Source organism: Artibeus jamaicensis, unplaced genomic scaffold (genome assembly GCF_021234435.1).
Source record: "Artibeus jamaicensis isolate MK-2021 breed Jamaican fruit bat unplaced genomic scaffold, CSHL_Jam_final contig_3124, whole genome shotgun sequence".
NCBI lineage: Eukaryota > Metazoa > Chordata > Mammalia > Chiroptera > Phyllostomidae > Artibeus > Artibeus jamaicensis.
Window position 1 is genome coordinate 73,918 of NW_026521722.1, and position 16,381 is coordinate 90,298.

The 16,381-nt window shown below is 44.9% G+C and overlaps 1 protein-coding gene across 5 annotated transcripts in view; it reads right to left on the reverse strand.

Annotated features, from left to right (window-relative positions):
- ZNF229 (zinc finger protein 229) overlaps window positions 1–16,381 on the reverse strand; it is a 34,782-nt gene that overhangs the window by 6,742 nt on the left and 11,659 nt on the right. The window contains exons 1-7 of one of the 5 annotated variants that reach the window (XM_053662990.1): window positions 10,369–10,382; window positions 8,786–8,890; window positions 6,384–6,453; window positions 4,507–4,673; window positions 3,901–3,959; window positions 1,468–1,594; window positions 1,114–1,206 (exon numbers count right to left, since the gene is read on the reverse strand). In XM_053662990.1, coding sequence (XP_053518965.1) covers window positions 1,114–1,206; window positions 1,468–1,594; window positions 3,901–3,959; window positions 4,507–4,673; window positions 6,384–6,418 — 481 coding nt within the window. In that variant the 5' untranslated portion in view covers window positions 6,419–6,453; window positions 8,786–8,890; window positions 10,369–10,382. The other 4 variants (XM_053662988.1, XM_053662989.1, XM_053662992.1 and 1 more) reach the window with 4 other exon arrangements.

Sequence of the window (16,381 nt, forward strand, 5' to 3'; positions counted from 1 at the left end):
TAGCTGGGGACCTGGCCCACAACCCAGACATGTGCCCTGATTGGGAATTGAACTGGCAACCTTGTGGTTCCCAGGACGACACTCAATCCACTGAGCCACACCAGCCAGGGCTTAAGCTAAAACTTAACTTGATTCTATTAGTAATAAACTTAGTTTAATCATATCGTTGCCAAGAAAAAAAGAAATTCTGAACAGATTTTTACAGGGAAAAATTCTCTTCTCCACTGAATAATGCTGTTGTTGCTAATAATTGTAACATCTAACTCCGCTATGACACCTGCATGCCAACAATGTATGTACATCAGCTTCTTCAACCCTCAGAATAACACTGAGGTAGGAGCCATCACTATCTTCATTTTACACATGAGGAAACCAAGGCACAGAGAGGTAAGTACACCACTTAAGTGACCCCGCCATGCTGAGAGGCAGGGCTGAGCCAGGGTTCAAAGGCAGAGGTCCGGTTTTACAGCCACACTTAGCGCTCACACCACACTGCCTCCCACGTGACTCCGGGACTGTGAGTTGAACTTGGGAAGGGAACAGAGCACCAAGTTCTCCAAAGTGCATCAGCTGTGTCTCCTTTGAGTACACGAAACATGAATGCAGATGACACTGATAAGGCACAGCGACCCCAAAATAGCAACTCATCCCCATTACTGAGTGTGAGACAATAAGTTCATATTTATGACACAGTTACAGATGGTTTAAAAAACGTGTCCAGGGTTCCTGACATTCTTCATCAGCTATTTTCCTCTTTAAGGGCTGAGGCTACACAAATCTGTTTCTATCTGGGGGCGTGTAGGATTCTAGAGCCAAGTGAGAAAGCCATCAGCAGGCTCTCCACATTCTAGAACAGTCTCTGCCACCACCTGGCTGCTTCTCTCCAGAGGAAGGAAGTCTAGAGATCCTTCACTCACTGTGGGTGTGTCATCCTCTGAAAAGCATGAAGGAACCACGAGAAGGCAGGGCCCGGGGAGCAGAAACAAGGCTGCAGAACAATTACCTACAATGGTACTAGCAGTGCGCCCGAAACGACCGAGGTGCAGAATGGGCCTGTGTAACAAGCTCACCGCCTCACTGCCCAGCCACGCCTGCAGGCTCCACGGTTCTCACCTGGACGTGATTCTCTTAGAGTTCCTCTCCCTGTCACCCAAATCTCTCTGTCTTGTTCCAAATGGGGTCTCTTAGCAGGTCTGAAAGGCTGCCCTGAAAATGGAAGAAAATGCAAGGCTTATTGAGGCTCATTTCTGAAGTGCAAAAAATTACCTGAAAATGCTGCCCTGATCCTTTGACCTACCAGCCTTTGCAAGACGAATGGGAAAGATTGGGACTGGTCAAATGAAACTCCTTTATAAAAGCTCCATAAAAAAGGGTTTAATTTATGTACAAAGAGCAAAAACATCCTCTTCCTGGGGAACAAGAACACTCCAATAAGCTAAGTTTCAATTACCCAGAGGTTCCCCTCACCCAGTGAGACCAGGTTCCGGAAGTTCTCCAGCATCACGTCTCGGTACAGCATCCTCTGGGACGGGTCCAGCAGCCCCAGCTCCTCCTCCGTGAAGACCACAGCCACGTCCTTGAAGGTCAAGGGCTCCTACAATGTGAAGCACCACTAAGAAAATACTCACTTGATGAAAAGTACTTTAAGTTTGCTGTAACTTACTTGGCATCATTAAGACAAGGAGAAAAGCAAGCAAGAAAAGTACTCAGTCTGCCAGTCAAGTCAAGTGTGAGTGCTGTTCTGTGCCAGTGATTTTGATTATAACAAATGCTCTTCCGTGGTCATCCCAAGAGTAAACAGAACATCCTCCGCTCAGTGTGAGCACTTCCAAGGGCGGTTTCCTAGAACCGGAGTGGCTGAACCACAGGGCCTGCACACTTTACAGTTTGGCTCCACTGTGTGGATTACCAACCCTGCCTTCGGAGAAGCTGTGACAACTGACAGTTCCAAGAGCACCTAGCTTTGCCCTGCCCACGTCCCCACACACCCCCAAATTTGGGCAAATCCTACTCTTTACTGCAGTGGTCCCCCACCTTATCCACAGACACTTTTTAAAAAAACCTCACCTGAGGAAATGTTTATTGATTTGAGAAAGAGAAGGAGGGAGGGAGGGAGCGGGGTCGAGGGGAGAACATCAATGTGAGAGAGAAACATTGACTGGCTGCCTCCCATATGCACCCCGACCGGGATCAAACCGCAACCTAGGTATGTGCCCTGCGAATGGAACCCATAACCTTACGGTGTATGGGACAACCCTCCAACCAACTGGGCCACCCAGCCAGCCAGGATCACAAACGGGTTTCCAAGTCAGCACTTGACAGTAACAACCAATGTGTTTACACAACCATCTCCCCAACCAGAGGAGACCTCTAAAGCAGCGGTTCAAACTATAGTTTCAAGTTGTGCTGTGTCAGCCTTAGCAATAAATCATGGGCCAAGTTTTTATGGGAATCGCTCCAGTCCAGTGAGAACAAAATGGCAGTTACATGTTCTGCAGTCCTGTGACCCACAAAGCTCCTATCTCGTCCTGTCTCTGTCGGACTGTGTCTTTGTCCCTCCCTCTCACGTGTCGCAAGTGCTTCATTACTTATTGTCTTTACATCCACAAGGTAAGTCACTACTGCCACCCCCGTTTCACAGGTGAGAAAAGTGAACGCCACTGGTTTCCGAACACACATCTAATAAAAGCAGCATCAGAACTGCACCTGGGCAGCCTGATCAACACGATGTTGTGACTCCTCGGCTGCACTGCCAGCCCGATGAGACCGGAAGGACCACAGGCCAGAGGAACCCACGTGGCCTCGAGAATGAGTGCTGCCCACAGAGCACATTTCCCAGCAGAGTCCCAGGTCCACCCCCAGGCCAGAGGCAGCGTGACAGGGAGAAAGGCTGGGCCAGAGGCCGTCCGCTGGTCACTCATCCCCAAATCTTTGATTCCGGCTCTGGCACCTGCACTGAGTCCTGCCACATCCACCTACCACTCAGACATCTGAAAGGCACTGCCGGCCCGAAAAAGCCCGGTGAGAACTGAGTCTTCCCTCTAACTGTCCTCTCCTAACATCCCCGTGTGGGCAAACAGTACGTCTACCTTAGAATCATCTCAGATTCTTCCCCTGTCCTCTTTTCTCAAATCTCATTCATAAAAGAGGCTGCCAACTATTTTTCCAAGTCCAATTCAAATCTATCCACCCATCACCTTTCCCTTCGATGACTGCAGGTACTGTGAGTCCTCCTGACTGTGTCCCTTTAAGTACTTGAGAGCCATTATCTTGCTTTCAACCTTATCACCTGCCTCCCCCTTCTAGAATGTCGCCCCCCAAGGACAGGGATGCTGTCCGTTTTGTCCTCCGATAGTAAGACAATGCTGAGGTGTACAAGCGACTCCGTGGACCGAGTACAGAATGCGGGAACAGTCCGATTGTGTGCATGATGAATCTGTGGACATCTGTCTTTCTCTCTCTCTTTCTATATGTAATATACATAAGGATTTCAAATACACGCATACTTATACAACTACATACACGTACATAATGATAAGGATGGCGTTTGGACTGACTTGCAAATGATTAATAAATGGTGTTATCATAATTAATATCCATCTTGAAGAAAACGAAGTTAAACGTTGACCATATGCCTTTCACAAAAATAAGTTGGTCATATTAGAGATTTCAAAATTTTAATGTAAATATTAAAAAAAATACTTAGGTGTCTTCCTGACCAAGATTAGAATGGGCAAGGCCTTTGGAAACTGGCCATTTTGTGAACAAATGCAATGAGGAATGGAATATATTCACCTAACGCATCACTTTTTTTCCTCTTTTCCCTTCCACTAGGTTAGGGAGATGTTTGCCCTGATGCCTACAGTTGTATTTCCAGGGAGAAAGGAAAACTCAACCCACCTGAAATCTGGTCTTCTCCTCCCTGTGCTGGGAAAGGGCTGAGGTTCGAGAACACAGAGCTGGAGGAGAAAGAAGCCGTGAGACGGGGGGCAGGGGAAGGTGCCGGCCTGTGCTCAGGTCTAGCTGGGCCTCAGGAACGCCTGCCCCTTACACACTGGTTTCTGGCAAGTCCTTGTCCACCTAACTTCCTCTCTCTCCTCGCCCCACTTGGACCCCCACCCGCGCCCCATTCCCTTCATCAACTCTCACCTCTTTCCTCACGTCTTAAAGTCAAAGTCTTCATGGTCTCCTCTCCCAAGTTTTCCAAGAGCAGCGGCAATTTTACTTATTCTCTGATCTTCCGACGCTGGAAAAGCAGAAAATCTAGGCCTTCTTCATCCTTAAGACACCCCAAGCTCTGACAAGGAGTGTCGGATGAACGCGTGAGGTCACAAGTGCCTGCCTCCACCTCCATTCTCTACAGCCTGGGTGGTGCCCACACTCCAAGGCCCTGGGGGCTCAAGAGGGAACTTGACTTTGTCCGAGTTCTTTCTCCTGGGCCCCAGAGTTCTGCGTCTCCAGTAGGATTCACACCCTCTGGATGCTGTTTATTCGGGGGGCACTTACTGAGCAGCTGTGCGCAGTCTCCGTTCTGAAGGGGTCGCAGTACAGGGAGCCAGAATGGTGCAGAAGGACTGCCTGTACGGAGGGGCCAGGGCTGGGCAGAGCGTCGTGGTGAGACACAGCGCCTCACGGTCGGGTGCGGAGCCCCACAGACATGGCGGACGCGCGCCCTGTGAAGGAAAACCGCAGTGTGGCAGCTTTAATAATGCAATACGGTGGGGGCTGCAAATATAAAAAACGAATCATACCCCTGCACCAAAGGATTCTAAAAATCACGATACAGATCAGCAAATGTTATCTAAGTACAAATTTATAACCTTTTTGATCCAGGCCTCTTTTGGCAGTCTGGTGATACTTATGGACTCCCACTTACAATGTTTCAAATGTGTAAAGTAAAACACACAAGAGCCCTGGCTGGGTAGCTCAGTTGGTTGGAGCACTGTCCCAATACATCAAGGTCGTGGGTTTGATCCCCTGTCAGAGCACATACAAGAATCCACTAATGAAAGCAGAAATAAGAGGAACAGGGGAAAAAGGGGGAGGGATTTGGAGGAACAAATAGGAAGGACACAGGGACGAGAACCAAGGGGTGTGGGAATGGGAGGGAGGTGGGGAGCATGGGGTGGGGGGGCTGGGCTGGGAGAAATAGACAAAAAACTGTACTTGAAAAATAACTAAATAAAATTAATTAAAAAATAAAAAAAAGAAATAAGAGGAACAACAAATCGATGCTTTTGTCTCTCCTTCCATCCCTCTGTCTCTGTGTGTCTCCCTCCACACCTTTCTCTCTCTCCATAAAAAATCAGTATTATTTTAAAAGCTAATTACACTGAAATACAACCTTCAGAACTGTTAAAACACCAAGTATGTGCTTCTTCATTAACACATTAAATACCAAGAATAAATTAACTGCCATAATTTCAAAAAAAAATGGCTGTGAACAGTATTTTGAAAAGTCGACACAAACTATGATATAAAAATATCTCTTTGATTTACTTGAATAACCAAGTCACAGGTTCTGCTAATACCACTGTGGTTTGTTGTGTACAGTCGTAATGAAAGGAAATGCTAATTTCCAGCTCAACTAGTAAAAATCTCCCCCCTCCCCACCCCAACTCCAGTTCAGGGACCTGCAGCGTTAAGCCCACTGATCAGCTCTCCTTCTCCAGCCACCACCAGACTGGGACTAATCACTCTGGGACCCAGCGACACTTGGTTGAAATGGCTGGTTCACCACCTTCCACACAGCCGCCCGCCCTGTTAAACTCTCTAAGTCAAGGGAACGGAGCCTTTTTTCTTTCTCTATCTTCTCCATCCTGCCTTGCTCTGACACAGGCCCACTTGGCCAATCCTACCAGCAGGGTGTGATGCACGGAGCTGAACAGAGCTCTTGGCGCCAGCCTGGAGCTGGTCAGCAGGTAGTGCCACGATGCTGACCACGAGCTCCTCAGGCCTTGCCTGTTTTCTCCTGAGATCCAAGCCACAGGGCAAGTTCAGACAAACAGATGCACACGCTTGACGTCCACTCTAAGACACCCCCCAGGTTCTGCTGCTTCAGGAGCCCAAGTCCCCGCTTTTCCTCTAAGCATCTGTCCCAGGCCCCTGCACAGCCCACTGGGACGAGGCCTGTGTGGCACCGTGTGGGCACTGCCCTGCACTAGGGTCATTCTCTGAAGCAAGTGTCAGGGACCGGCAACATGCTAACTTCCCATCTGGAGGACAAAGAGGAAGTGCAGAGTAGAAGCCAAATAAGTAACGAGCCCCCCACACCAGTGCCATTTATGATCAGCTCTTCAGCCCTGGCTGGTGTGGCCCAGTGGACTGAGTGCCGGCCTGTGAACCGAAGGGTCGCTGATTCAATTCCCAGTCAGGTCACTTGCCTGGTTGCAGGCAGGGTCCCCAGTAGGGAGTGCATGAGCGGCAACCACACACTGATGTTTCTCTCTCCCTCTAAAAATAAAATAAAAATAAAATCTTAAAAACTTCCTGACCCTCCAGGGCTGTGCCTTGGGAACATTAGAGTGCTTAAAATTCATGAGAGGTTGTTAAAACAGACCTCTGGACCCCTCTTCCAAAGACTCCGACTCACTAGCTCAGCAGTGAAGCCTGAGAATCTGTATTTCTACGTTTTTAGGGGATGCCGATACAGCTGCCCCGGGACCACACTGTGAGTAGCGTGTGTTAAGATACTCTCGCTTCCCCTGAATGGCTCATTTTCAGGGTTTCCAGGAGCTTCTGGTTTGTGTTAAATTTCCAGATGGCTCCTCCTTACATCCCCGACCTCTAAAGGTTAGGACTGCCTTGAGATGTAACCCATGAAGTTCTCTGTAAACTCATTCATTCCCTTGGTCGACACAGCCAACCTCACGCCTTCACTCAGCACCAGCTGGACATCTATCTCCATTTGGATGCCTAAAAGGCACCTCAAACTCAAGATGCCCCAAAACTGACTCCAGATGTGCTTCTTTCTTTTCCAATGAGGACAAAGATTTGGGGGTGATGCCTGATTTCTCTCTCATTCATCAGCCAACACCTTCAACTTATAGCCAGAATCAGACCAATTCTTCTTCCTGCTACTGAACATACCACCCTCGCCTCCCACCAGAATTACTGCAATAGTCTCCTCACTGGTCTCTCTGCTACTATGACTGTTCCCTTAGAGTCTATATCCTACCCAGCAGCCACAGCTATCTTTTTTTAAAAGATTTTATTTATTTATTTTAGAGAGAGGGGGCAGGACAAAGAGAGAGAAGGAGAGAAACATCAATGTGTAGTTGCCTCTCACACACCCCCGACTGGGGACCTGGCCTGCAACCCAGGCATGTGCTCCGACTGGAAATCGAACCAGCGACCCTTTGGTTCAAAGGCCAGTGCTCAACCTATTGAGCCACATCAGCCCAGGGCGGATCTTTAAAAAAAAAAAAAAAAAAAAGTCATGTCACTCCTCCGGCCATAACCTTCACCAAAATCTTTCAATGGGCAAAAAACCCTTCACTCCCTGGCCTCTCCCAATACCCAATTTCTTACTCATCTCTCCTCTTTCTTATTCTGCTCACCCCCTCTGGCCTCCTTACTGTTCTGCAAACAGACCAGTCACGCCCCGCCTCGGGCCTTCTCTGGTGTCCCTCCACAGGCACCATCTTCCCAGGGAAGCCGTGCCCGAGTACCCTACTTAGAGTGCAGCTCCCTCTGCCAGCCCCTTCCCTGCTCCATTTCCCCCCATGAAACTGAGCAGCTAATCTGCCATCCATCGTTCTCCTCTCCTGACTTTCTGCACCCACTAGAACATGAGCTTCACGAGGGCTGGGATTTTAGTCTGTGCCCGAAACAATGCAAGTGCTCACTAAATACTTCAACGGGAGAATGGGACTAACCTGAACTCATCCTGCTGATACCTGGATCCTGGGCCTTTTGATACCAGAGACAGGGCAGGATGGGTTTTGTGCCTCACACCATTCACTTAGTAAAGCACATGCTAAGGACCTTCGGCCATGATGGTGACCAGGCCAGACAAGGACTCTGCATTCAAGCAGCTGACATTTTAGCTGGGAAGACAGCAGACACTTACTGAAATTTGACTATGTGTCAGATACTTAAGACTATAAAGAAAGATACAGCCTGGCTTGAGCACAGGCTGTAAAGCAAAGGGTCACTTGTTCGTTTCCCAGTCAGGGCCCATGCCTGGGTTGTGGGCCAGGTCCACAATGGGGGGCACCATGAGAGGGACCCTCACACTGATGTTTTTCTCCCCCTTTTTCCACCCTTCTCCTCTCTCTAAAAATAAATAAAATAAAAAGAAAGAAGGATACAGTCCCTGACCATGTGGCGCACTCACTCTGGGGAGATAGAGAGGATGCAGAAATACCCAGCAACAAAAGGATAGAGATAATAGGAATAAGAGCAGAAGTAACAGGACTAGCCCTGGCTGGTGTAACTCAGTGGATTGAGCGCAGGCCTGTGAACCAAACAATTGTGGTTCGATTCCCAGTCAGGGCACATGCCTTGGTTGCAGGCCAGTTCCCAGCAGGGGACGCATGAGAGGCAACCATATATTGATATTTCTCTCACTCTCTCCTTCTCTTCCCTTCCCCTCTAAAGATAAATAAATAAAATCTTAAAAAAAAAAAAGAAGTAACAGGACTAGATGGACACGTGGGAATAAAAAGGAGGAGAAATCAAGTAACAATGCATCTGGGGTTGAACCATAAGGAAAATGCGTAAACTATGAACCTCTACTCCAGACAGCAAGAGGAGGAGCAGGGTGTTGGAAGGTGCAGTTTACCTCCCAATACTGGCGCTGTCGAATGGTGGGTTTAATTCTAGCTCAGCCACTGTGTAGTTGTACTGACACTAGTCGAGTGACAAACGTCTGAGTCTGTTCTTCCTTCTGTTGAGTGAAGATAATACTTACTTGCAAAGTTGAATTAAGTCTTTCTCTCTCTCACACACAGACACGTGTCTGTCTGAATAAAGTGACAGAGCCCAGTACCTGGCACATAGATAATCTCCAACAAACTACTATTATACATTCATTTGAGCACTACCCTAGGAACACAGGCATCTGTTCATTTAACAAATACCTTCAGTCTCCAACTGCACCTCGGCCACGGTAACAAACACTGGGGACACAGCAGTAAATACCACTGGATGTGGTACGTGTTTTATGATGCTTGTATTCTGGTGGGCACACAAATCTACAAACACGGTGATCTTTGCTTACAAAACAGGAAATGAAGAAAATAAAATGTATGTGATAACTTCTTGTTCACCAGCCAGAACATTAAGTTCTCTTTGGATGGACCATAGGTGGCAAGTGTCAGAGGGGTAACCTTAAAGCAGGTTGTCACCTACGGTCTCTAAGACCTGCAGGAAGAGAAATCAGCTGTGCAAAGATCTGGGATAAGCGCAGAGGGAACGGAAAGGGCAAAGGCCCTGACTTCTGGTTATAACATCTCCTGGCCAAGTGACATTTGTTAACTTCTTAACCTTGTAAGGCTCAGACTTCTTATCTATAACACGGGACTAATAATACCTAACTTACAATGTTGCTGAACAAATTAAATGTATTTACTCGTTCAGATATTTTCTGAGAGACTACTCTATGCCAAGTGCTGTTCCAGGTACTAAAGATACAGTAGTGAATGCCCTCGGCATAACTGGCATATAATACGCACTTTACACTTATCCTGTACCTAGCATTGCCCTGAAACACAGTAAGCAGAGTGATATACTGACCAAATGAACCCCTACTAGGAGCCAGGGAGAGAATACAGTAGGTAAGGACACTATCTCCTGTAGTGTTGGGAAATTGCTCAACCTTAGAAGAAACTCATTTCTGGGAGAAGGCAGCTATTATGGCAAAGGGGCGTGAACGGACATTTGTCAAAACCACGGGATAAAGAATGAGGTCAGGAGAGCAGGCTTGGTTTGGAGAGAGAGCTGGCACCGCCATAAAACAAGAAGAAATCAGAGATCCCAGAGATATTTAAGAGGAAAAACAGGGCATGTACATAAGCAAAGTTTAAAAATAAACACCGATCCAGGGAGCGGCTACTGTGAAAAAATTCAAGATATTATCGATCCGCGCTAGCCCGAACAGGAAGGAGTCTCCCAAACCGAAAGATTCCCGTTTTAAACCTGGAGAAGCCAGTCTGGAACTGTCCCTTTCAAGCCTGGGGAGGTGGGGGTGCCACGTGGTGCCAGCCCGAACCCCACCCCTCACGCCAACCCAGGATACTCTGTGACCCGCCTCCTCAAACTCTTCCTCCGCCACTTTAAGCTCTGAACCTCCACCACACGCCGCCCCTTTCGTCCTAAACATCCAGCGCTTGTTCCTGCAGCCGGACGAAGACCTAGAAGACTCACGTCCTTTAGCCCGCTCACCAACGCAAAGGAAATGACAGCAGCGGTGCGCCCCCAGAAGCGGAAGTGAGCGCCTTGGTAGAGTGCGGACTACAACTCCCAGAACCCTCTTCGGCGCTCGGACGTATTTAGGGTGCCTTAGATGAAGTACGGAAGCGTACACCTGGAGCTCTGACCGCGGGGTCCCGTGCGGGGTTGCTTGTTCAGCGAGTGTATCCAGGGGAGTCGGGAGATACGTGATGTTTCGGCGCTAGGCTTTGGGACGCTGCTACACCTTTCTTTTCTTTCGTTAAAAAAATGTGATTACTCAGTATTAACGTGTTCATGTTGTATAAAGTCTGACTATTCTTAGACAAATACATAATCCCATCACCAGGGGATATATAAAATACTGTTCATGTTTTGGTACAAGTTACTGTTAGGCTGGGTTTTTTTTTTTTATTCCAGAAGTAGTGCGTAGTCAATGTTAAAAGTAAGGGGAAAAGGAAACAAAAAAGAATGTTAAGAAAAGGAAAAAAATTGAAAAGTCTTCTATAATTCTAGCACCCAGAAAAAAGCATTACTAGTACTTTGGCCAATATAGTTCCTCATCTCCTATGTGAGTAAATATATATTTGAGTTTTTTTCCCCCCACAAAATTGTCATCCCAATATTTGGAACAGTTTGTTTTTTCTCTCACTTCATATCCTTAATAATTAAATCACTTTAAGAGGTTGTTTCGGATCCTGTAGTTTTAGATACTTCACCACCTAGTCCACCAATGAAATTATATTTCCAATCTCAGTATATCATCGAAACCAGAAACATTCATTGTCTTGAATTTTTTCCAATTTGATAGGCCAAGCATGCGATCACATTATTGCATAGTACAATACTGAGGGGACTTGGCTATAAAGCAAAGCATTTCGTGTAGACAGCAAAGCAGGAGCATAAAATGAAAACGGACCCTCGGAAATATTGTTCAACCGCCACGCCGATCAAACAACAACAAAAGCCGCCCCAAATATAAAGCAAGTTTTCCTGAAAATTATGGATGAAAGCATTCCTTCTGCTACAGACACGTGTAGTGTTGGACTTGATATAGTCTCTCTAACATTCTTGCAGGGTTTTTTTGTTTCTGAAAATCATGTCAGAGTCAACAGTATTTTCAAGGATGACAAATGTGGTAAGAATTATGTCATGGAAATAAGAATGAATCCCCTAATGTGACACTCCGGGTGTCTGATTTTGTTTTCTCACGTATGTGTGAAGTGTCCAAGCCATCAGAACACAAACGCTGACAGATCTTTGCCTCCCCCAAGCTGTGACCTTCGTGGCCTTTAAAGACACTTCAGAGAATGTGGTGGCCTGTTAAAATTAATCTACTGAGTAAGAAGCACAGTCATCCAAGTACACAACTATGCTGATTATCAAAACAGCTATTTTCACTTTTCATCTCATGGCACTCATAAATTAATTACTAAATTTCTGCAGCACACCAAAAAACATATATTTTTGATGATCTGACAAAAAATAGGTGTAATTTTGATTCATTCACACAGGACAGCTATTGTGTTGGCTGTTGCCTTTTTTTTTAATTTGACAATCTAAGCCAGGGGTGTCAAACTCATTTTCACCCAGAGTCACATCAGCTTCGCGGTTGCCTTCAAAGGGCCAAATGTAATTTCAACTCCTTAACAGCTAAGGAGTACTTACATTTATACAGTCCTAAAATTATTTCCACCCTTTGAAGGCAACCACAAGGCTGATGTGGCCCCTAGTGAAAATGAGTTTGACAGCCCTGATGTACAGGAAAAAGGTCAGAGCCCCTGACTAAATAGTCAAGTATTGCCTTTATTAAAAATTCTTGTGCTACACTGGTTGGAAATTGCTGATCTGGTCCTGATTGGTATGGCTCAGTGGTTGAGTGCCCCACCTGTCAGTCAAAGAGTCCCTGATCAATTCCCTGTCAGGGCACCTGCTGGGGTTGCAGGCCAGGAACTCAGCAGCGGGCTTGCAAGAGGCTACCACACATCGATGTTTCTCTCCCCTTCTTTCTCCCTCCATTCCTTTCTCTAAAATAAATAAATAAATAAATAAACAAATAAATAAATAAATAAATAAATAAAATCTTAAAAAAAAAGAAAATTGCTGATCTAGATATTCTGCTGCATTAAAGCTATTATTAATAGTATTATTAATACTATTATTCAATATATACATATATTATGCTGTATTGTTATAGTTTTGTGTGATATGTATTTTATATATAAAACAATTTATATGTCTATGTACTCTGGTTATTAGTCTTGTCTGATACATATTTTCAAATATAAGCTATTACTATATGGCTTATTTTATCATCTTTTAGTAGTGCCTCTTGATGAGCAAAAGTTCTTAATTTTAATCTTTCTGCCATTTAGTTTTGTAAATGGAGTGAGGTAGGACTCAGAATAGTTTTCCGCAAGAATATCCAATTGTTTCTTTTACTGACTCAAATTCAGGCGATCATGTATACAGATTCTCCATTCTGTCTCACTGGTCAATTTGTCTATCTTAGGATACTATTATAGTATCTTTTTTCCCCGTTTTTCTTTTTCAATGTGTGGTTGCCTCTTGTGGGCCCCCCACCGGGGGCCTGGCCCACAACCCAGGCACGTGCCCTGACTGGGAAACAAACCAGCGACCCTTTGGTTCGATGGCCTGCACTCAATCCACTGAGCCACACCAGCAAGGGCAATATTATAGTATCTTACTGCTAATAGATTTAAGATAAGTCCTGTTGTCTGTTACTATAAGTTCTCCAGCTTCATTCCTTTTTCTCAACATTTCTTTGACTAATGTTGGTGGACCTTTTCTTTTCCGCATATTTTTTAAAAAATTATTTTATTGTTGTTCAAGTACAGTTGTCTGCATTTACCCCCCACCCCTCCACATAATTTTTCAATCAGCTGGTCCATTTCCACCAAATCTCTATTGATATTCAAAAGCTTTGAACCTCTAGATTCATTTGTCAAGAATTGATATCTTACAATATTAATTCTTTGGTTTCATGAACATGGTATTATTTACTCCAGTCATCTTTATATTTGTGTCAACATTTTTTTTAGTTTTCAGTGTAGAGGTCTTACAGTGTAAGACTTCCACACAATGTGTATTAGATTTATTCTAAAGTATGTGAGTTTTTGTGCTATAATTGTTTTTTAAAATCTATTTCTATTTGTTTATTGCTGTTATATAGAATATGAATGATTTTGTGCAATTTTAGTAATATACTCACTGGCTAAATTCACTTCTAAATTCCCATAAATTTTGTAGATTCTTTGATTTTTTGCAAGCAAACAACCACATTGTCTGTGAATGTGTTTCTCCTCCCAATAATTATGCCTTTCATTATTATTACATAGGCATAGTTGCTTCATAGAAGGAAATTTGAGGTTTTTCTTCACATTTAATACTTTGGAACAACCTAGAGTCTGGGTCTGTGGGAGAAGACTTGAGGTCCATGCTGGGCAAAAAACAGGCAGGAAGAGAACTAGTGGGCATACCCTGAACATGTTAAACCTTGTACATGTTAAACCTCAAACTCCATGTACAGCGTCAGTCGGACTGACAAAGGAGATGGAATCAGGACAGATGCTGGTCCTATGACTACTGAGGAGACGACCATCAGGGCTCCCAGGAATCCTCTGTAAACAGCTGATAGGCAAACACAGTGGCTCCATTTGAACCTGATGTGCTGGCTCTGCAGGAGACCCCACATCTCAGCAGGTATCGCCGGGCTATTCCTCACAGAGTTTGTGACAGAGTCCAGCTGGGTCCAGCATGAGAAAGATTCCCGGGCGTCTCTGGATTTATCCTTGGTGACCCCTAACACGGGGGCAGGGGGCATGGACATGGGCAGTACAATCACTAACGGTATGAAATGAGGTAGGAAGCCAGCTTCATTTTTCCCCGAATGGCCAACCTGTGGTATCATTTTTTGATGAGCCCTCTCATAAATCCCACCTCATTCTTTCTTCAGAGTCACTGAACTATCTTGGAAATTTTATATGGTCTCACTGTATTTATGGATTAACTTTGGAAAAGCAGCTACCCTGTGTAAATGAGATTTATTATACAAGAACAGTTGGTGTATTCAAGTGTTCTTTATATCCCTCAATTATTTCAAATCCTTTTAATTATTTCAAGTTTTATTCACATAAAATCAAATTTATGCCTAGATATTTTACCTTTGTTGATATTATAAATTTGGCCTAGTTTTTGTCAGAACAAAAATCCATTTGTTTTTATTAGAAAAAATTCTTTTTTTGAAGATTTATTCACTTTTAGAGAGAGGGGAAAGGAAGGAGAAAGGGAGAGAAACTTTGATGTTTTAGAGATAAATCAATCGATTGCTTCTTGAACACCCCTAACTGGGGACCTGGCCCACAAACCAGTCATGTGCCCTGAGAATTGAACTGGTGACCCTTCAGGTCACAGGTCAGCACTCAATCCACTGAGCTACACCAGCCAGAACTGTCCTTCAATTTAAAAAAAATTATTGATTTTAGAGAGAGAGAGAAATATTGATTAGTTGTTCCACTTACTTATGCATTCAGTGGCTTATTCTTGTATGTGCCCTGACTGGGGATCAACCCCATGACCTTGGCATATTAGGACAACATTCTAACCAACTAAGCTGCCTGGGCATGGCCTGTCATTCGATTCTAAATTCCTTGCCAATCCCTCTGGCTTGCAAAGTTTCTGCTGAGAAATCAGCCAAAAGTTTTATGGGAGCTCCCTTGTAAGTAACTAACTGCTTTTCTCTTGCTTCTTTTAAAATAATCTCTCTGCCTTTAACTTTTGCATCTTAATTATGATGTGTCTTGGTGTGGGCCTCTTTGGGTTCACCTTGTTTGGGACTCTGCACTTCCTAGACTTGTATATTTTCCTCACCAGGTTAGAGAAGTTTTCTATCATTTTTTTCAAATAGGTTTTCAATTTCTTGTGCTCTCTCTCCTCCTCTGAGTAACCCCCATGATGCAAACTTGAAGTTTTCCCAGCGGTTCCTTACACTACCCTCATTTTAAAATTATTTTTTCTTTTTGGTATTGTAATTGGGTGCTTTTTGCTTCCTTATATTCCAATCACTGATTTGATTCTCAGCTTCATTGACTCTACTGATGATTCCTTATAAATTATTCATTTCAGTTAGCGTATCCTTCATTTCTGACTAGTTCTTTTCATAGGTTTCGTGTCCTTTTTTTATGCTATTGAAATTCTCACTAAATGCATCTACTCTCCCCCTAAGTTCGCTGAACATCTTTATCACCAGTGTTTTGAACTCTGCATCTAGTAGATTGCCTGTCTCCATTGTGTTTAGTTCTTTTTCTGGAGTTTTGTTCTGTTCTTTCATTTGGGCCATATTTCTGTCTCCTCATTTTGGCAGCCTCCCTGTGTTTGTTTCTGTGTATTAGGTAGAGCTGCCACATCTCCTAGGCTTGGTAGAGTGGCCTAATATAGTAGGTGTCCTGTACAGTCCAGCGGCAGTCTCCTATTCACCTGAACAGTTCACTTCAGGTGTGCCCCAACAGAGCTGGACTTACATCAGCAGGGACCTGGTGCCCCAAGTCTGACCCTTGAGTGTGTCCTTTGTGGATGTGGTTGGGTGGTGCTTTGAAGTGGGCTGAGGCTGTCCACCAGTTGCACTGGCTCTGGGGCCTCCCAGGAGGTGCAGATCAAGGCCAGTAAACACTTGTTTTCTGCTAAGGCCTCCCATCTTGAGCTACAAAATTATCTTCAGATGGCTGCTACCTCTGCTGGGCTTGGAGGTGCCCAGGAGAGGCTAAGCTTCAAACCAAGTACAGCTGCCAATAATATCATGTCTGGGGCCAACTTAGCTATAGCTACAGGGCATGTTAAAGCTAGATGCTGCTTGTTCGAGAGATATTAGGGAACTTTGAAGCTAAGACAGGCCATTTATGTGGAAAATCCACTGGGAATAGCTTGGGTGGTCCTACAAGTTGGGTGGAGTAAGGTCTCAGGGCATGACAAG